Source organism: Pelophylax lessonae (assembly GCF_965119305.1).
Source record: "Pelophylax lessonae genome assembly, chromosome: 5".
NCBI classification, from domain to species: Eukaryota; Metazoa; Chordata; class Amphibia; order Anura; family Ranidae; genus Pelophylax; species Pelophylax lessonae.
Window position 1 is genome coordinate 280139151 of NC_138772.1, and position 22590 is coordinate 280161740.

At 43.3% G+C, this 22590-nt stretch overlaps 1 protein-coding gene across 1 annotated transcript in view; it reads right to left on the reverse strand.

Annotated features, from left to right (window-relative positions):
* Positions 1-22590, reverse strand: part of GABBR2 (gamma-aminobutyric acid type B receptor subunit 2) — an 873294-nt gene that overhangs the window by 189883 nt on the left and 660821 nt on the right. The window contains exon 13 of the mRNA XM_082257550.1: positions 13804-13926. Coding sequence (XP_082113676.1) covers positions 13804-13926 — 123 coding nt within the window. The remainder of the gene's footprint in view (positions 1-13803; positions 13927-22590) is intronic.

Below are 22590 nucleotides of genomic sequence, written 5' to 3' on the forward strand. Positions count from 1 at the left end.
AAAACCCATCAGGCCCGGGGGCCGAACCTTTTTTCAAATGCTTAATTACCTCTAAGATTTCTAGCTCCGAGATGGGGGATTCCATGGATTTCATATGAGCCTCGGAAATACTAGGTAATGCCAGGCCATCCAGGAAGGCCGTCCTGCCCTGGATGGTCGCTCCCTCACTAGGAGTGTACAACTGAGAGTAGAATTTGTAAAAAGCGGTCATAATTTTTTGTGGGTTCTGAGTCATGGATCCATCCGAAGTCTTAATTTTGGGAAAAGCATAGGATCTGGGCCTGGGGGAAAGTTTAGCAGCTAGCCGGGGTCCTATTTTGTCGGTTTGGTAATAGAACTGTGCAGAGGACCAACGTAAACTTTTCTCTGCCCGGGTGGTAAGAGCCATGTTCAGGGCCAGACGACCCGCTTCCAAACACTGTCGCGACGCTAGAGTTGGTTTTTTCTTATGTGCCCTAGACACTTCCCGGAATTCCTTCTCCAGTTTAGCTATATCAATTTGATTTTCCCGCTTAAGTTTCGCCGCCAGCTGGATAAGCTTACCCCGCATGACAGCCTTATGAGCAGCCCACACGGTTTCTGGTGAGACCCCGCTTTGAGCGTTCAAATGAAAGTATTCAGTAATGTCATTTTCCAGCATATTGCAGAGAGAGGGATTACTGAGCAAAGATTCGTTCAGACGCCACCTGCGCACCCCATCCCGTGATCTAGGGGACAGGAGGTCCAAGATGACCACGGAGTGATCCGAAAGAGGTGATTCCCTAATATTCGCTTTAACGGCCAGAGGGACCGCAGCCGATGACAAGAAAATGTGGTCAATCCTGGCAAATGTGCCATGAGGGGCAGAGAAATGTGTGTATTCCCTGGAGGAAGGGTTGAGTTCCCGCCATATGTCTATCAGACCCAGTGAGTTAAGTTGCTTAGCGATGGTGAGACCACGTTTGGGTGGCCCCAAGACCCTAGGGCGCCTAGGGCTGGACTTGTCCAACAGCTTATCAAAAGACGTGTTGGAGTCACCCCCAACTATCAAGGTACCCGTTAAATACGGTTCAAGCTTCGCCCACATTCTGGTGAAAAACCTAGCCTGTCCCTGATTGGGGGCATAGTAGGACACAAACGTGTAGGAAATCCCCTCCATTGTCCCTGACACCAGAATGTATCTCCCTTCCGGGTCTCTAACTTCTGATGTGGGGGAGAAGCCCAAGTGTTTAGAAAAGAAAATGCCAACCCCTTTTGTCTTATTAGCTGCGTTAGCCAGGAAGAACTGTGGAAATTTGGAGTGTATGAATTTAGGCAAATAAGTATCAGGGAAGTGGGTTTCCTGGAGCAGGAGCACTTCAAATTTTTGGGAGTGTGCATGTTGAAAATATTTCCGTCTCTTAACTGGGGAATTCATCCCCTGAACATTGTGCGATGCAATTTTTAGAGGAGCCAGAGATGGTTTACTAACCGCCATAAATCCAGAGAGGAGCTATAACGCCAATGAAGGACCCACCTGAAGTTCTGAGGAGTTCGGGAAGTCGGAGGAATCGGAGAACCATCACAGCAGTCCACCCACCGTCTGAAGAGGAGACAGAGTCCACTCCAGCATCTGAAGAGAAAGCAGACAGATAAGAGAGAGAAAGGCAAAGAAGAAGAGAAAGAGACGGGGAAGAGGAAGACCAACCCAGAGGCCCCTGAGGCATGTAAGCCAGGGGAGCCCCCTCCCCCCCCAGGTCCGGGCCAGGCCCGCCTAGGCCCAGACCATGAGACAAGCAAAAGTTACCTGTCCGCGAAAGTTGCAGACAGACGTCTGACGCCGCCCAGGGCATATTACACTGGACGGGGTCAGAGGGAGGCGCAAAGCTCGCGCCCCAGACCTACCCGGCCCCAACCCAAATGCTATGATAACGAACATAAACTTAAATACAACATTGTGGTGAGAACCAGGGCCAACCATCCAACCCAAACCCCCCACCCTCCAAACATGTATGTCATTCCGGATGATGAATCAAGGAGTGATGAATCCCTCTACTTCCTCTGGGAGGTGGTGGAAGGACCCGGGCAGAGGCTATACCAACCCAACGTGCGTCAGCCAACAAAACCATGCGACCCCCTAGGTCGTCCACCAACCCCCCAAAGCAAAAATGTGACTCCCACCGCAAGGATGAGGTATGGGGGATATCAAGCAAGAAAAGAGCCGTACAGCAAGATTTCAATGTACGGCCAACCTGTAAAAAAAAAAAAAAATAGCAACAGATAGCAAGAATTTAACCAACTTAACACACCCGGCCTGATCCCAGGCCTGAAATTAACCGGGAACAGAGTTCAAAAAAGAGTCCAAGGAGTCCCCTATCTGAGAAAAAAAAAAAAAAAAATGAAAACATTTCTCAGAGAGAGGAGGTGGAAGAAAAATTTGGAACACAAAAAAAAGGGGCTGGAAAGCAGTTCAGGTGACATGCGAGTCCTTGGATCGCTTAGATTGCTTCTTCACCCACGCCTGGGCAATGGGGCTGGCTGGAGAAGGCCTTTTGGATGGGCCAGCTGGAGCCGGGGATGTAGAACGTGAAAGTTCCAGTGAGATGATGCCCAATTGTAGAAGGAGTTTTTCGCCTTCCTGAAAGCTAGAGAAACCAAGTGTCTTACTCTTGTAGGCGAAAGAAAGACGAAATGGGAACGACCACCAGTACTTGATTGCCTTTTGGGTTAAAGCATGTAGAAGCGGTTTAAGAGAACGCCTTTTCTGGATCGTCAGGGGCGATAAGTCCGCGAATATTTGGACCGGGTGTCCTTGAATTTCCAGACGATCAGAGGACCTGGCCAGTCGCATGACTTCTTCCTTCACTTTATAAAAGTGTGGCTTTACCACAATGTCCCTGGGGAGATTATCCTTCCGGGGTGCTTGAAGGGCCCTGTGTGCCCTGTCTAACTCCAGCCTATGTGCTGGGATGTTGGGAATCAGGGAGGCAATAAATCCTTGAACAGCGTCATGGACATCCTGAACTGCTTCAGGCAATCCTCTAATGCGAAAGTTGTAACGCCGTGAGCGATTTTCAAGGTCATCAATTTTGGAAATGGCGGTTTCCAGGCGATCTGTTAGATCCTGAATGCGGTCAGTGTTTTGGTTCGTCCTGGAGACTGTTTGGTCCATCTTGGACTCCATGATTTCAATTCTGGAACCCAGGTTTTGTAGGTCTGCTTGAATGGTGTGTGTGATTTGGCTTGCTGTCTGCGCTAAGCCATCAGACAGCATCTTAGAGAAGGCCGACATCATAGCATGAAAGTCCAAAGAGTGAGCAGGGGGAGTAAGCTCAGAGAGGTTGGATACTGAGGGGCTGCACTGTAGGCCTCGGACTGGGGTGTGGAGTAAATCCCCTAGGGTGTGCCTGATGAGCGACTCTGTGGAGGTAGGGGATGGGACCGCGATGATGCTGGTACTCACTGCGCCTTCCGGGAGTGCATGGGGGGTTGGGAGACCCCCTCCGTCGCTGTCCTCCATCCCCTCCGTCCCGGGATCTTGATCCTCCGGCGCGGGCGGCGCCATCTTGTGTAGGCCTGGAGCCTCCGCTCCGAAGCCCGGGTTGCGGGAGAGATCCCTGCGGACCGTCCCCGAGGCCATAGAACTGATCCTTGGTGTGCCCGAGTTGGATGGTGGGGTCCTGTGTCGGCTGCGCTGCTCAATGTGGCTGTATGGGGCCGGATGGTCTGGGGCGAGACGGAGCCTCGGAGCTAAGCGGCCATCTCCGCTGCTCCGCGCATGCGCACTGAGAAGATATCACTTATATGTTTCATCGACTGTAATTCATTAATTTGGAATGCAATTTAGAAGCATAGGTAAGTCTGTGAGGACGTTATGATCTCTCAGGGTGAAGCTTGTCAGAATTTCTGCTTGCTCAGAAATGATATTGAATGAGATCAGGAAGGCAAATTGTAAAGGTGGATTGAGGAGAGAGGGATCCACTGTTTAGGATAGATTGTAGCTGAGGCAGAAAGCAGGATAGGCTGGGCTTGAGCAAGTGAAGGATGGCAAAAAGTGAAGAATTCAGTGCCTACCCAGTCCACCGTGATATATGGATCGTCCCTTTAGGAAAAGTCCTGGATGCAGTGTCTGCTAGGCCTCAAACCTGTCTGCCTCCCTGCAGCGTGTATTTCGGACCAAAAAGCAGGATGAAGGTTCCAGGGAGGATCAGATTAGCTGTGGGTACACCGACTCTCCACCCAGGTGATCCTGGGAGCCGGATGGCTGCAGATTGCTATTTTTTGTTTTTATGCACCATCTTGTGAAAGTGTAGGGCCACAAAACGCATTGACAGTGTTTTATACTATTCTGTCTGTCTGCAATAAATATCAAATCAATGAAGATTCCATTTCTCCGCTTCTCCTTCACATTCGGAAGCCTCTGCTGACACCACTTTCCTATCTTTTAGGGCTCATAAACCTCATACTATTAATAGGCCTGTGCACTCTCATATGGGGATAGGAATGTGCACCTAGCAGAATGCAAAAACTGAAGTAAAAAAACAGCCATAGATGTGGGGAAAGGGAGGAGTTCTGCAGACAGGAGGAGAGTTGTGCCATTTAAGTTGGGTCAGGTATTTTTTGGTGTTAAAAACAGGTTTAGTTTTGCTTAATACATTCTTATTACAGGTTCACTTCAAATACTCCTCCATGTAATTAAACAATCTGCAGCATATCCCTGTTGCCATGTGTTTGAGGTTCTTGATTCTGTAGTAATTACTACTGTCAGGTGAACTAAGTATAAGGAAGTGGGTTGGAAATATCCCTGGCACAAATGCAGTAGTTCTCCCAAGCTTTTATCTGCTGTAGGTGACCCATATTTTATGTTCTCACCTTTGTGCTTTCCTATGCTTTTTCATCACAGCAAGTTCTTCTCAAATACAGCATATAATGGGCTATGCCACCTTCCACAGCGTAGCGTGGATACTATTGTGAATTCAACTGTGTACTAAAAGAAGTCTGATCCCGAATTAGCATGTATTTTCCTTAGTCAAAGCTTGGAAACAGTTTCCAGCACAAGAGTTTGAGGCACAGGGTGAATTGGCGCTCTAACATTGATGTTTTCAGGGCAATTTTTGTGTTATAATAGGTGTGATAATACAGTATTTACTGTGATAACTTTTAGTTACATGTTTGAGGTTATATAAAGCCATCCTAGGGGGGCTCAGGTTTAAAGTAAAGTGTGTGTAGATCAAAGAGAACCAGAACTGTGCTCAAAAAAAAGGGAAGCAAAGAACAAATGACTGGTTACCTATTGCCTGTAGGCTTCCTGTAGTTGAGGTGGACATCTTGGTAGGGGAACAAGACTTTGTTTCCTCTTTTCAGAGCTAGCCCCCCCCCATGGCTAATCTTCAGGAAGCAGCCAGAGAGGTGCAGAAAGCGCAGATCCGCAGATCTGGTTCTGAATCTCCAAAGGCTAGCAGTCAGAGACAACAATGCCTTATATCTCACATTGCAGATTCACAGCTATTAACATGCAGTAACATACTGTAATGGCACTTTTCCACTGCAAGTACCGGCTAGTACCGGCTCGGCTCTACTCGGCCCTGCTTGGCCCGGTTTGCTTTTCCACTGCGGTACCGCATGGTATAGTGTCGGAACGGTTCGGTACGGTGCGGTATAGGTTTGCTTTTCCATTAAAGTAGTACTAAAGTTAAGTGGGTGGGATATCAACAGGGTGGGTGTGATTCTCTGACCAATTAGTGGCTAGGAGTGACTGCATGCAAAGGATTGTGGGATATGGTACCAGTTTGGTACCTGTTGGAACCACAATCGAGCAGGTACTGTTTTTTCAGAGCCGTACCGTTCGGTTCCATGCAGTGGAAAAGCAAACCTATACCGTACCGTACCGTACCGAACCGTTCCGACCCTATACCATGCGGTACCGCAGTGGAAAAGCACAAAAGCGTGCCGAACTGGTACAGTTCCATGCAGTGAAAAAGCGCCATAAGTGTCCAGGTACAGTTACATGCCAAGAACTACAGAGTGCTTTCACCATTGACAGGGTTTCCGTCTTCACCCACTCTTCCTTCTGGATTCGCAGGCTCCGGGTGTTTAAATGGCCGAGCCCAGATGACATCACATTCATACGCATGGGAGTCAAGAGTGTGGCACAGCATTCTGGATTGATGGCACATTCGGTGTCCCCCCACTTCAGAGCACAGTGCACATGTGCCAGTGACTTTAGCAGCTGAAGAAATTGTAAATATCTCCTAAACGGTGCATGTTTAGGAGACATTCATTGTACCTACAGGTAAGCTTTTTTTTAAGCTGACTTGTAGGTACAAGCAACCAAGCAGTGTTTACTAGCTCTATAAGGGCTTAGTTAGTTTAAGGGTCAAGGATTGATGTTAAGAATACAGTATATTGAAAAAATTACATGAAGCTTTTGCAAATGAGAAATTAATTTCCTCTGTGATAATCCAGTATTTTGGGCGCTAAAAGTTCCTGCTCTCAAAATTACTATGCCTAAAGGATAATGTATTCAACTATGTAACTATAATGCCAAAAAATAATATACTGTCTTTCACTACGTGTTATAAAGAAAGATCTCTAAGAATAAAGGGGTAAACTTGGCAGTAACAGAGATGCACGGTCACATTAAATAAACCTACACATCAAGGCCCTGTTCACACCTGAGCGTATTTTAGCTTGTAAAATGCTCATCTCTGAAGTCTCAAAACATCCAACAAGCAAAATCCTATTCATTTCAATGACCCCTGTTCACATTTGAGTGTTTTGTAGCCTGAAGCTCAAAAAAGTACATTTTGGCAGATTACAAGCATTTTTGTTAAATGTCAATGCCTGCCTCCAAACACTTGCAAAAAATGCCTGAAAAAAGCCAGAAAAAACGTCTGAAAAAAGCCCAAAAAAATGCCTGAAAACGATATGCTCAAGTGTGAATGGAGCCCAATATTTAATTTATGTGTACTGATTACTACTGAAAATTCAAAACTGAATTTACATTGTTTTATGCTAATCACACAATTTTCAGACAATTTCAAACACTTTAAATTGCTAAAAAGGACCAACAACAACACATTTCCCACAGTTTCTAACAAAATAGTTGCCTTGACCTATTTGTGTGTTTGTGATTTATAGGTCAGTTGACTTAGCTGACTTTAATGCAATATTTTAGCCAAAAAGGGCGCAGCATGTACTGATAGACTAGAGAAACCCTGTAAAGCTCAGTTGAATGAAAATATGTAGTCTACACCAAGCATTCCACAACATGCCAACTATTTTAGCTACTATGAGACTTAACAGGTTGTCAGGATGGGCCCAGTCCTGTTAACCAGGCAATTTTAAGTATTATTTATAATATGATGTGTTAAGCATAGTTACTAAGCAACTTGAGTATCAGCTTTCAGGACAGGTTTAAAGCTTATTGGTAGCTGAGAAGTACTGTACCAGTTCCTAATAAGAACACATTGATACATAAGAATGTTTCAGAAGTAAATATCTTGTCTAGCCCAGTACATGACACAAAACCACATTCACCTTTATCTGACTGATGGTGAGAAAGAGTTTTTATACAGAACATTAGAAATAGGGTTGAGGTTTGGGTATGCTGCTATAATTGGTTTCTTTGTTTAAGGTTAGTGAACTTGGAGAAATAATGCAAAAATGTATAGTAATCACAATGCATTGCCTAGCCTTTTAACTTACTTCAGCTAAAAAGTTTTAGTGGTTGGGTGTACATCTGCTTTACCAATTACACTTGCGTTCAATCTGTGCAGGAGCTATGTTTTATTTGCAGCACCTCACTGCATCTTTTGAAAGAAAAAAGGTAACAACACTGAAACCATAACACCCTCACCCTAGGTGCACTGCAACTCCCTGCTTTATCCCCATACACCAATTTTCCCCAAAACATCAGAACTATAGCACTTAGGCATGGTTTTCTAAAACTGGCTAGCACCAGAACACTGCATAACTGTGACCAAGTAGAATAGGCTAAAATGTGGAAACACAAACAAGGCAGGTGTTTTGGCACCACTAGAAATGTAATTGTATCATTAGAGCCAAGGCAGGGGGTGGGGAAATGGGCACACTGCTTTCATGTGGAAAGCAGGATGCCACATGGTGAGCTGTGCCCTTATCATATGGTCCTGACCCCTTCACTCTGTAGGTTATCCACCCCTGACCCCATGAATCTATAGGCTACTCACCCCTGTCTCCATCACTTTGTATTACCAGTCCCACCCCTCCCCGTTTCCTAGTTGTTACCAATTTACTAAATGCACATCTCGCCCTTTTACCTTGCCACAAGTATCAGTTTATCATAGATTGGGCTGTTACAAAAAAGGAGTTAGTTACAGGTATAGGTAGTGTTCTGAATAAGTACAGGAATTGGGGGAGGAGGACCATACTGGAAGCTGACAGGCGGCCTGACCAAGAAAGTTCAACTTTAGCTACATCCTGAAGTTTTAAACGTAGTTTGTCTAGAAATGGGATATAGCTAGCTTTGAACAATTCTCCAACTTTTGGTGTTAGTGTAATACCTAAGTAGTTTATCCCTGTATCACTCCATGTGTAAGGAAATGATGCATCAAGTTTCTGCTTCATGGGTGGAGGGATGTCTAGCCCTAGGACTCCATCACTTTGTAGGTTACCCACTCTTGATCTCTCCATTCTGTAGGTTAGCCACTCCTGACATCTTCACTCTGTAGGTTACCTATTCTTGATCTCTTTACTCTGTATATTTCTCACTTCTGACCCTTGCACTCTGTAGGTGGGTATGTGTCTGGGTGTGCACATCGGGGTTGGGTAATAGGATTGGGCACACACATTACAAAGGAGGGGTCCAGTTAGGCATCTTCACCCTCAACACTGGATTACCTTGACCTGGCATCTTGTATCATCTCAGAGACACTTAAAAGAGAAGTATAGGTTTGAGGTATTTTTGATATTAATACTTACCTAGATGGATGCAGCATCGCTCCAATGCTGCATCTGTCCCCTGGCACTTCTACAATGAGAACCGAGCGATCGAACACCGCTGACCCCTTGGTTCTCACAGCTCCCTGAGCTGTCAGTCAGCAGCTCTCTGCTTTGCTCCCTCCTCTCTCATTGGAGTGCTGAGCTGCAGAGGGGCGGGGAGCAGCCGGCTCAGGCTCTCAGTGTGATTGTCGCGATGTCACGATGACGCGATGCCTGGACCGACTTCTGTGACGTCAACAGTTCAGCCCGCTTTCTGCCTAAAACAAGATCTCCTATCTATGATCGATAGGAGAAGCACAGCTGAACGAGCTGTGGCTGTACTTCTCCTTTAAGAAAAAATTGACCAGAAGCAGGACAGTTTTGTGAGCAGACTGAATAAGGAAATTCTTAGACACAAGGCAGATATTTTAGTGTGGTAAAACAAATAAAAATATCATACTGTCCCAGAGACATTTCTGAAAAAATTCTAAAACAGCAAAAGTCAGCGATTGTGCTCAAAATATTTCACCATCTGCTCAAAGCCAATTTGTGGGGCTATGATGGGGTAGAAGAAGATAAGGAAGAAAATACAAGCAGCACTTATAGACAACTGGGAGAAAGAAAAAGATAACGGCTTTGTCAGGTACTTCAGTACCTCTGGCACCAGAAATGGCTATATAACTTGACCACTTTGAGATGAAAAAGGCAGACATGCTCTGACTCTGGATAGTGTGGCCCAAACACCATATTCTCCTGCAGAACGTGCACATCCCCCCTCTCATTTACCTTTCAGTTTTGGCTAGTTTGGCTTTTTTTTTTTTAGTAAAGGGGACTGCCTAAATTTAATAGCAGCTATGGCACAGTAGGCGATAACTATGTGGTGCACACTACTTTACTGCACAAGTATGTAGTGATATGCAGGAAATAAAGGGCAGTTTAACAAAAATCCTAGCAAAAGAAAAACATATACCTCCCGCCATAAAACCTTGAAAGATAACCGACCCCCCCCCCCCAAAAAAAAAAAAAATAATAACATATTTTCAATAAGTATAAAATAAAAGAGAAAATTCCAATAAAACAAAAAATAGAGGTGGGATTGCTGTATGTCCTTCCCTTCTGTCTGCAGGAAGGGCAGGCAGCCTATGGCCATAGCTTTCCCATTTGCAGCTATACCTCTTTTGCTCGGCTTATATTGAAAAAAAAATATGTATTATGGTTTCTGAGTGTTTAAGAGGAGAAAAATTATGTTGGCAAAATATGGAGGCAAAATATTACTGACATGCCTGGCCTGAAAAAAATAAAAATAAAAAACTAATAAAAACAAAAGTAAAGTATGTTAAGTTGTGTCTGGGAATCTGCCACTCTGGGTTTTTTTATAGTGGGAGATGCAGCACAAACAGCTTGCACCAAGTGGAGGTCAAGCAGCTGTATTAGGGTGGTTATGGTGTAGCTCCAGATGGCAGCTGATGTCTGCTGCCATCTAGACCTACACTGTTCAGCCACTGTGCAATATTTTTGGCTAATTTCTCCCAAATAATACACTCTAATGTAGATTTCAAGATAAAACCTACCCCATCTCTCCCTTTTATTTTCTGGCCTAACCGAACTGCCTTTATACTATCTAGTCACTGTAGAATATTTGTGGCTATTGTCTCTTAGATAATTACATTTTTATTGTAAGATAAAATGTGCTTTTTCTCTTTCTATTTTCTGTCTATGCAAGTGTGCACAGATCATCCTGATGCTAGCTAAACAAGACAATGCCGTTTGGTACTGAGCAGAAAGAAGCTCACAAACTATAATTATAAATTGTTGTGCCACTGGTCAGTTTGTTCAAAGTTGGGGGCTTTAATCTAATTTTGTAAGAGTAAACTTTACTTTAGTTTTTAGATCTGTTGTACCTTCTACTTGCACCATCTTCTGTACTGCTTAGTAAAAAAAAATTAGGTGTCACAGCCAAAGCTATCTAAAAATATCTTATTTCCTAAGTTGAATTTAATTTGATTGGGCTGCTGCTGTATTTAATTCAAGCTAAATTTAAAAGGTAAATTTAATTTTACAACAAAAATATGTGATGCCAGAATACGATGTCACATGCACTGCCCATAAAAATTTTACTGTTCTGTAACACCACATACAGTTTAAAGGTGTCTCCCAAGCATTCAATGTATTAAATAATGTGTCCACAGTTTAAAGGATTTGTGTTTTTCCATGTTGCCCTCAAAGTACATACTGACTCTCTCTCTGCTGTGCAATACTTTTTTTAAATGTTTTTACTTTGTTAAATGGCCCTCCTGGTAGTGTTCAGCTTCCCATGTTCTTTTTTTTTTTACAATAGCTTGCCTAATAGCCTGGAAAATGGGCAAAATTTTAATTCAGAATCCAGAATAAAGTCACCCATAGACTTCAATGAATTTAGCAGCTAAGTCTGTGTTTTCAAGCAGCTTTTGATTAACCCCTTCCTCCTACCAACAGAACGTGGTCAGATTCACTCATCCTTATTTAGCAATAATTAACCAAGTAATCAGAGGAACATTAGAGCATAGGCTATAGATTCATATTTAAGCCTGGTTCGTGCAACAATATTTATGTAGCATCATCATATTTCAGGCTTCAAAGCTAAATAAATCAGTGTACATGGCATTCCATTACTTTTCAACAGAAACTAAGATATGAGTGGTTCCTGGCAAGGTTGGTTAATGTGAATTTTCTGGCTCCATGTCAGCCTAACTTCCAGGAACAGCCTTAAATTACTCCATTAGAGAGATGTTCAATCCGGAACTAAGGAGACAAAGGCAGGGAATGGGATATCATTATTGAAACCTCTGTAGAATTGATTGAGTAGACGGAGAAAGCTGTTGTATTATATACATACATTTGAGCTGAATAAAATTTGCAGGCAATCAATGCAATTCAATGTGAAATGGCGTATTTCAGCTTCCGCAGTTCATTGCAGGTGCGAGGAGCTGTGAAACAGTTAAATCACAGCTTCTTAACACTACGTAAAGGTATGAAAGCATCGGGGCTAGGCTTAATCTACAATGACATTCTCCATCAACAAACATTTTATTTCTGCAGCCGGCACATTTTACTTATTAATACTTCATAATCTCACTGATCAGGCCCTACTCCATGATCATCATATGACGTAAACCACTGCAGTGCCAAGACCTTCTATCTGGAACACATTATACTGGATGCCAGAAGGAAGATCTGCACCATCTGATGTTCTGATGATAGCACAGAAAGGGCTTTTTGTGTACTCTAAAGTAAATGATAAAAAAAGATACCTAAGCATCTTCAGGAATGATCGCAGCTTTCAAACGACATTTTTTCCTGCAGCCATGTGGAAGCTTTTTCTAGTGTTCATCTACGTAAGGTCTTACCAAGCATGTCTAGTGTACTAATGGGTCCTGGAAATCTATTATTCATTGCCATAGCATCTATTATAAACTCAGAGCAAAAAGTCTCTTGTGTTTAGAGTTCCTTGCTCCACTTTGAAATTCTGAAATGCCGTTTAAAGAAACAGAGACAGTTGATGCTAATTAGAAGACACAAAAAGTAATCATAGAAAAAAACGAAAAATAATAAAAACAGTGGGGCTTCAGCTTTAGGCAGTAAGCAAGCAAAGTCCATTTTTCAGCATCAGGTAAGGTGGTCTTGATTACTTTTTTATTAAGAAAGGGCTGCAGAAAAAATAAACACACACTCACACGTTTACAAACCCACAAACTCAGGTCGAACTGGATAGACTGTATTCAACCTTACCAACAATGCAACTATGTATGTACTTTAGCTATAAAATATCTTCTTGTGCAGGGGGTATGTCCTGCACAACTTCACACTGGTAAGACAGGTGTCTGCTAGCTTCATTGTTCGACTGCTACCTGCACAGTTAGATACCCGATAGTCATACTTCCAAGTCTTGTAACCTCACGCAATGCACCCACTAATTCACTGCCAAACTCCAGAGCACTCAAAACACAGAAATCTCGATTCCTGCCCAAGGCAATTTTTTTTTTAGAATGTTTTAGCACATAAACTGCACATGTTCCATGTGTACATGGCACATGGCATTTAGAAGTGCACAATTTAGCCCTTACGCACCTCAAATCGATCACTTGATTCTGCAATTATTGACTAACAATGAAATAAGATGAATGTTTAATTCGCTGGAAAAAAACATGTAGTAATTAAGTTGCTATTCATGATTGAAATAAACAGCCCTGTTGTATCCATGCAATACAAAGGGAACATACTATTTACCAAAAAATATCTACTGTTTAGGCTGTATAAAGAACAATACAATATATACTGTTGTTTGGACAGAAACTTTTGAAGTAACTCTCTAAACCAGTGTTTCTCAACCTTTGGGAAGCAAAGCACCCCATTCTAAAATGTAAAAACTATTCTAATAGTTTTACATAATGAAGCAACATCCACACAAGTAGGACACCCAATGGTGGATTTATTTATACTCTTCTGTCCTAGGACTTGCAGGCAGCCCAGATTAGCATTGTGTGTACAGACTCGCCCACACAGTCAAGTTTGACAGGTACGTAGGGATGGGTGCACAGAAACAAGCACAGTGCCTGTGCATCCAGGGTTGTGCAGCTGTACCTGCCAAATGCTGAAGAGTCTGTACAGACGATGCATGTCTATGCACTAATATATGCTGCCTGCATGCAGCCCAGTGGTAGGGTAGAAAAGTAAACAAAGGTCTCCACACACTGTACAGGGCTTAGTGCCCATGTGCCTCATAGAGGTCTACCAAAATTACTACTTGCAAACATGTCTTCAGAGCTGACTTTACAGTATATTGTAAATATGATTAACTGTAATCATATAGCTAGATGGTTAAACTTGTGTATAGAAGCAACTTACCTCAAGGTTATATTCTTCAACTGTCCTTTTCAAAGGATCCACTATTTGCCAACAAATCAAGATGCATAAGTCAATTAACAGCATCCCACCAACTATCACCAGCAGCTTCTGATCTTTGATAATCTGGAAAATAATGAAAATTAAAATGTTTCATTTTGAGAAAGTATATATAGTTAAAGTGTTTTTTACATACCCTAACATTAAACTTTTTTTATTTGTTATTTTTTTTTTATTTTTTATTTGTTCCCTTTTGGTCTGTTAAATACCCTGTTCTGTTATACCTGTTCATTGAGTGCAAACAATACCTGTTGATTTTACTAGAAATATTGTGAGCCGAAAACTCTCTGTGTTCTCTGTGTGTGTGTAGGCATATGGGAGTTGAGGAGAGGTTTGACAGCAGTTTTGTCATTTTAAAGTGGAAAGCATGCTATATTTCTAGGACATGCTTAAAGAATAACTATCACCAGAAGAAAAAAAAAATAGCTTGTTACACCCTGCAGGGGTCCTTGTGCTAATAGCACTTGTTTCTAATAAAATAAAGCATTGCACATTAAACAAAATACCGTACATTTTTATTTTTTGTAACTTCAGGCTGTAGCTCCACTCCTGAAGCTTAAAATATGGGCGTTCCCATGGGGGGAATTACAGCCATTAATTACTGAGATCCACCCTTCTCCATTCTGCCATGCTATGCCTCCTCATTTCTCTGTTTAGTGTACACAGAGTCTGGCCCCACTGTCAATTCAGGGCACAGAGAGTGGAAATTATCAATTTTATTATTTTTTTTAATCGGATTTCATTTGAAGAAAGGTGATTTTACACTTTTGTAAACAACGTAGAAACAACCTGCTACGGAGGGAAGAAAGGAAAGTCGTAAGAGATACAGAAAGGAGTGGTCACATCGGAGGTCAGAAGCTGACAGTGTCCACATCAATCTTTAGGTACACAGAGGTAAACAGTGCCTAGATATATTAAAGTACATCCAGATACAGAAATGTTAAACAAACTAAAAGGCTCCTAGAAACTAGGGATGATCGAACGGTTCGGGTCGACCATCGGTTCGACCCAAACATTGAGTGTTTGAAAGAGTGGTCACCTCGGAGGTCAGAAGCTGACAGTGTCCACATCAATCTTTAGGTACACAGAGGTAAACAGTGCCTAGATATATTAAAGTACATCCAGATACAGAAATGTTAAACAAACTAAAAGGCTCCTAGAAACTAGGGATGATCGAAAGGTTCGGGTCGACCATCGGTTCGACCCAAACATTGAGTGTTTGAAATTCGGCCGAATTCCGAACTTTTTGCGGAAAAAGTTCGGAATTCGGCAACCAGAACCGACCAAAATGCAATGGGACAGGAACTGGGCTTTAAAAGCCTGTGATTGGACCAGAAACATCAGTAAAAGCCAATTCAGGGGGCAGGAGGATGCTAGGAATGTGATTGGAGTGACTAGGGGGTCCAGAGGCCAATCAGTAGTGAATACGCCCCCCAGTATATAACATAGCCCCGCCAAATCTCTAGCACTGTAATACAGGGGCTGTGGAAGAGAGTGGAAACAGTTCTGTTACTCCTGCTGCAAAAGTGTCAATTAGCAATTATTAGTGTGAGGAAAGGGATATCTAGTGTAGTTAGGGTACTATATACCACTATAGTTAGATTCAATAATCTAGTTTCTGTAGGGAAAGTGTTAAGTGTCAGGGTGACCGTAGTGTAGTTTAGGGTGAACTGACTCTGACTGCTATGCCAGGGTGACCAAACTCTTCCATGTCAGGGTGACCGCCAGAGAAAAAAGATTGTTTGTCTTAGAATTGCAGTAGAGCATACAATACTTACATTTATATATTATACAGCCAATATATTGAATATAATAATACATAAATCTACAACTAAATACATATATACATATATATACTCTACCTGATATAACATAGTAAATGAAAAAATATTATTATAAATAAAAACAATAAGAGAAAGAAACGAAAAAGAAAGAAAGTGAGTTGCTGCTTATCTTTTACTTCTATTTACTTTTATTAAAGCAGTCTGCACCCAGAGCGCTTTTCCTGTTTTTGTTTTTCATGTTGCTCCAGGGTTTCCTCCTTCATCTCTGACCAAAAGCTGCCAGGTACAGCAGGACTGTTTTTATCATATCCTTCATGATTGCCCCCATAAGACTTTTTTAAACAAGAGACTCCCCTAGTGGACTTTCTTAGCGCTTATATAGTTGTGTTTTTTTACCAGGGCTTCGCAGGTTGCCACTGGAATCCTCTTCCACTCCTCCATGACGGCATCATGGAACTGGTGGATGTGAGAGACCTTGCGCTCCTCCACCTTCCGTTTGAGGATGCCCCAAAGATGCTCAATAGGGTTTAGGTCTGGAGACATGCTTGGCAGTCCGTCACTTTTACCCTCAGCTTCTTTAGAAAGGCAGTGTTCATCTTGGAGATCATGTTGGTATACTGCCCTACGGCCAAGTGTGCAAAGGGAGGAGATCATGCTCTGCTTCAGTATGGTGTCCTCAATTAACTTTAGCTCCCCAAAGCTGGCAGCATTCATGCAGCCCCAGACCATGACACTCCCACCACCATGTTTGACTGTAGGCAAGACACACTTGTCTTTGTACTCCTCACCTGGTTGCCGCCACACATGCCTGACACCATCTGAACCAAATAAGTTTATCATGGTCTCATCAGACCACAGGACATGGTTCCAGTAATCCATGTGATTAGTCTGCTTGTCTTCAGCAAACTGTTTGCGGGCTTTCTTGTGCATCATCTTTAGAAAAGGCTTCCTTCTGGGATGACAGTCATGCAGACCAATTTGATGCAGTGTGCGGTGTATGATCCGAGCACTGACGGGCTGACCCCCCACCCCTTCAACCTCTGCCGGAATGCTTGCAGCCCTTATACGTCTATTTCCCTAAAACAACCTCTGGATATAAGGCTGAGCACCCTCACTCAACGTCTTTGGACAACTATGGCGAGGCCTGTTCTGAGTGAAACCTGTCCTGTTAAACTGCTGTGTCTTGGCCACTGTGCTGCAGCTCAGTTTCAGGGTCTTGACAATCATCTTATAGCCTAGGCCATCTTTATGTAGAGCAACAATTCTTTTTCCAGATCCTCAGAGAGTTCTTTGCCATGAGGTGCCATGTTGAACTTCCAGTGACCAGTATAAGAGAGTATAAAACCAAATTTAACCCACCTGCTTACCATTTACACCTGAGACCTTGTAACACCGATGAGTCACATGACACCGGGGAGGGAAATGGCCAATTGGGCCCAATTTGGACACTTAGGGGTTTGCTCACTTTTGTTGCCAGCAGTTTAGACATTAATGGTTGTTTGTTGAGTTATTTTGAGGGGACAGCAAATTTGCACTGTTATACAAGCTGTACACTCACTACTTTACATTGTAGCAAATTGTACTTTCTTCAATGTTGTCACATGAAAAGATTTAAAAAAATATTTACAAAATTGTGAGGGGTGTACTCACTTTTGTGAGATACTGTATCTCGTTTTTATGGCTACACTCATGAGTAAGAAACTGATATAATCTAGATCCTGGGTTAGAAGATATATATATATATATATATATCATGGAAAGCATCTTACAATCTGTAGTCTTCCACCAGAGAAAAGATATATATTCACTCTTAAATGGTGAAATTTTACAGCTCCCACTCTCCCAATCATATACAGTACACTGCTCAAAAAAATTAAAGGAACACTTTTTAATCAGAGTATAGCTTTAGGTAAATTAAACTCCTGGGATATTGATCTGGTCAGTTAAGTAGCAGAGGGGGTTGTTAATCAGTTTCAGCTGCTTTGGTGTTAATGAAATTAACAACAAGTGAACTAGATGGGCAACAATGAGGCGACTTCCAAAACAGGAATGGTTTTACAGGTGGAGGGAACTAAAGACATTTTTTCCTACTCACCTTTTCTGACTGTTTTTACTAGTTTTGCATTTGGCTGGGGTCAGTGTCCCTACTGGAAGCATGAGGCGATACCTGGACCCTATAGAGGTTGTATAGACAGTCCAACTCCTCCAGGATGGTACATCAATATGTGCAATTACCAGCAGGTTTTCTCTGTCTCCTAGCACACTCTCAAGAGCATGGAGGAGATTCCAGGAGACAGGCAATTACTATAGGAGAGCTGGACAGGGCCGTAAGAGGTCCTTAACTCATCAGCAGGATCCTTATCTGCTCCTTTGTGCAAGGAGGAACAGGATGAGCACTGCCAGAGCGCTACGAAATGACCTCAAGCAGGCTATCAATGTGAATGTCTCTGACCAAACAATCAGAAACAGACTTCATGAGAGTGGCCTGAGAGCCTGACGTCCTCTAGTGGACCCTGTGCTCACTGCCCAGCACTGTGGAGCTCAATAGGCATTTGTCATTGAACACCAAAATTAGCAGGTCTGCCATTGGCACCCCGTGCTTTGCACAGATGAGAGCAGGTTCACCCTGAGCACATGTGAAAGGGTCTGGAGAAGCCATGGAGAACGTTATGCTGCCTGTGACATCATCAGCATGACCAGTTTGGTAGTGGGTCAGTGATGGTCTGGGGATGCACAGACCTCTACAGGTTAGACATTTGCACCCTGACTGGCATTAGGTATCGGGATGAAATCCTTGGACCCATTGTCAGACCCTATGCTGGTGCAGTGGGTCCTGGGTTCCTCCTGGTGCATGACCTCATGTGGCGAGAGTATCCCGCCAGTTCCTGGAGGATGAAGGAATTGGTACCATCGAATGGCCCCCATGCTCGTCTGACCTAAATCCAATAGAAAACTACTGGGACATTATGTTTTGGTCCATCTGTAGCCACACGGTTGCACCTCAGTTTTCTCAGGAGCTCAGTGATGCCCTGGTCCAGATCCATTGTCTCATTCGGAGCATGCTCTGATGTTCTCATTGGAATGATCCAATGTTTACCTAAATGACTAATGATGATAAATAGAATCCACCTGTGTGTAATCAAGTCTCAATATTAATGCACCTGCACTGTAATAGTCTCAGAGGTCCGTTTAAAGCGCAGAGAACATCATGAAGAACAAGGAACACACCAGGCAGGTCCGAGATACAGTTGTGGAGAAGTTTAAAGCCGGATTTGGATACAAAAAGATTTCCCAAGCTTTAAACATCCCAAGGAGCACTGTGCAAGCGATAATATTGAAATGGAAAGGGTATCAGACCACTGCAAATCTACAAAGGCCTGGCCGTCCCTCTAAACTTTCAGCTCATACAAGGAGAAGACTGATCAGACATGCAGCAAAGAGGCCCATGATCACTCTGGATGAACTGCAGAGATCTACAGCTGAGGTTGGATACTCTATCCATAGGACAACAATCAGTCGTATATTGCACAAATCTGGCCTTTATGGAAGAGTGGCAAGAATTAAGCCATTTCTTTAAGATAACCAAAAAAAATTGTCATTTAAAGTTTGCCACAAGCCACCTGGGAGACACACCAAACATGTGGAAGAAGGTGCTCTGGTCAGATGAAACCAAAATCGAACTTTTTGGCACCAATGCAAAACGTTATGTTTGGCGTAAAAGCAACACAGCTCATCACCTTGAACACACCATCCCCACTGTCAAACATGGTGGTGGCAGCATCATGGTTTGGGCCTGCTTTTCTTCAGCAGGGACAGGGAAGATGGGTAAAATTGATGGGAAGATGGATGGAGCCAAATACAGGACCATTCTGGAAGAAAACCTGATGGAGTCTACAGAAGACCTGAGACTGGGACGGAGATTTGTCTTCCAACAAGACAATGATCCAAAACATAAAGCAAAATCTAAAATGCAATGGTTCACAAATAAACATATCCAGGTGTTAGAATGGCCAAGTCAAAGTCCAGACCTGAATCCAATCGAGAATCTGTGGAAAGAACTGAAAACTGCTGTTCACAAACGCTCTCCATCCAACCTCACTGAGCTCGAGCTGTTTTGCAAGGAGGAATGGGCAAAAATTTTAGTCTCTCGACGTGCAAAACTGATAGAGACATACCCCAATCGACTTACAGCAGTAATCGCAGCAAAAGGTGGCGCTACAAAGTATTAACTTAAGGGGGCTGAATAATTTTGCACGCCCAATTTTTCAGTTTTTGTTTTGTTAAAAAAGTTTGAAATATCCAATAAATTTCGTTCCATTTCATGATATTGTCCCACTTGTTGATTGTTCACAAAAAATTACAGTTTTATATCTTTATGTTTGAAGCCTGAAATGTGGCAAAAGGGCGAAAAGTTCAAGGGGGGCGAATACTTTTGCAAGGCACTGTATATGCACAGTAGGGCTGCTGAATATAATCGCTGAATCGATGCATCGCGATGCGACCCTTTGCGATTCTGCATCGATTCGGGGTGATTGAAAAATCGATTACTAATGACGTCAGTTCCGGGGGCGGGGACAGAAGTGACATGGCGGCGCTGGGCCGCTGGCCGGGCTTGTGGAACACAGAGCTCCTCCGTGATAGATCTGCTGCTCGGGTCCTTTCGTGCGCCAGAGGGCGCCATCACACGGAGACTGCTACTGGATAGCGTCTCATATAGCGGGATAGAGTGGGAGGGGAAGTCCTGGCAGAGTCCTGGCACAGTGTCGGAGTACAGCGTGAGACATGAGCACCACCAGGCAGGTGAGCTGGTGGCAGTGGGAGGACAGAGCCGTCTGTATATACATAGAGCTGTGGGCACGGTGCTGATAGTCTCACTGATTATCTATGGGAGAGCGGGGCTGCTCTGTCTGTGCAGTGAACTTGAACTTGTTGGCGCTCAGCATTGAATTGGCCCTAAGTAATGATTGTAGAAGACAGGATGCTGAGTACTGTGCATTATTATAGATATGAGTCTTATGGCAATAATAATCATGTTAGGTTGTGCGCTATGACTTGTGTATGGAGTGATATAGAAGAGTCCGGATATCAGACCATTGAGTAGTGACACTGGAAATATGTAGTGCTGTGTAGACATGTCTATGGGGAGCTCCCCCAGCATGTAGACCCCCCCTGCTCTAAGGGGGGGTCTGTGGAAGGGGGATCCTGGCATGCTCCAAGGGGGCTCTATTGGTAGGGGACCCTGGCCTGCTCTAAAGGGGAATGGGATCTATGGGGGGACCTGCCTGCGCTAAAGGTGGGGCCTGCACTAAATTGGGATCTATGGGGGACCTGCCCTGGCCTGCACTAAAGGGGATCTATGGGGGACCTGCCCTTCCCTGCACTAAAGGGGGATCTACGGGAGACCTGCCCTTCCCTGCACTAAAGGGGCATCTACGGGAGACCTGCCCTTGCCTGCACTAAAGGGGGATCTACGGGAGACCTGCCTGCACTAAAGGGGATCTATTCCATAGATCCCCCTTTAGAGCAGGGTCCCCATAGATCCCCCTTTAGAGCAGGGTCCCCATAGATCCCCCTTTAGAGCTCAGTTCCCTTGGATCCCCTTTAGGGCAGGCCCAGGCTCCCCATAGATCCTCCTTTAGAGCAGGGTCCCCATAGATCCCCCTTTAGAGAAGGGTCCCCATAGATCCCCCTTTAGAGCAGGGTCCCCATAGATCCCCTTTAGAGCATGGTCTCCATGATCCCCCTTTAGAGCAGGGTCCCCATAGATCCCCCTTTAGAGAAGGGTCCCCATAGATCCCCCTTTAGAGAAGGGTCCCCATAGATCCCCCTTTAGAAAAGGGTCCCCATAGTAATCGTGATGCATCGTGATGCATCGCGGAATCGAATCGTATCGAATCGCGACCCTAATAATCGTAATCGCATCGAATCGTGAGGTAAGTGAAGATGCGCAGCCCTAATGCACAGGAACATTTGTGTATTCTATTTTTTGGTTTAAATTATTAAAATTTTAGAAATAATTTTCTGTTAGGAATATTAGATTTGACTTACATTTTTTGTATGACTTATGGCAATCAAAATTTACTGTATTATGTACTAAGCTAACTTTTTAAGATACTTAAGTTCATCAACAGGAAGTCAGTATTATTTTACATCAACCCCAGCAATGATTGACTGTGTCTTAAATTTAGATTAAAGGTCAGTGTTCCAAGGGCTATGCCACTGCTTTCAGAAATGTGTTCTAGATTTGTAACAAAGTTCAGGATGCTCTGAAGTCCAAATGACTCTGGGGCACTGCCTAAAGATCAGATGACATTGTTTTACACAATAAGAAAACATTTGAAAATAATAAGTCATTTAAACTATTATAGGCATATGTTCCATAATGGTGATATATGTTTACTGTTAACAAAACTATATGTGAGCTTGAATTTATTTCAGACAAATTGTGGACTTTGTCAGGATTCGATCGTATGCCTGGTAGGCAGAATGTAAAAAATAAAATGGAAATATTATTATGCTCCATGCATAACAATGTTGGTATTCATCATGTCTGTAGAACCTTCCTATACTCACACATACTAGCGACTTCCACAAAATGAACTAGTGCCACAAGAGGGGTGGTAGCTCTTGCATCATCCAGCCTTACAAGTTTGGAAGTGGATGCATCCCGAGCTTATATATATATATATATATATATATATATATATATATAGCAGCTTCGCTTAGGTACAGCTGATTATCACAGATTCTTTTATTCCCAGATCAGTACAAAGGAAGTCTGGTACACAGTAACAGTCACTCTTTCTGGCTCAGTAAAGAGTCTAAGAGTGTATTTTTGATGCTTTATTGCTAAATGAACTTGGACAAAACTGGGCAGCTCCAGACCCAAGACTATTAATGCACTCTTCCCAGCCACCTTCCAGGCACCCTTCCCCAGGGATTGGCA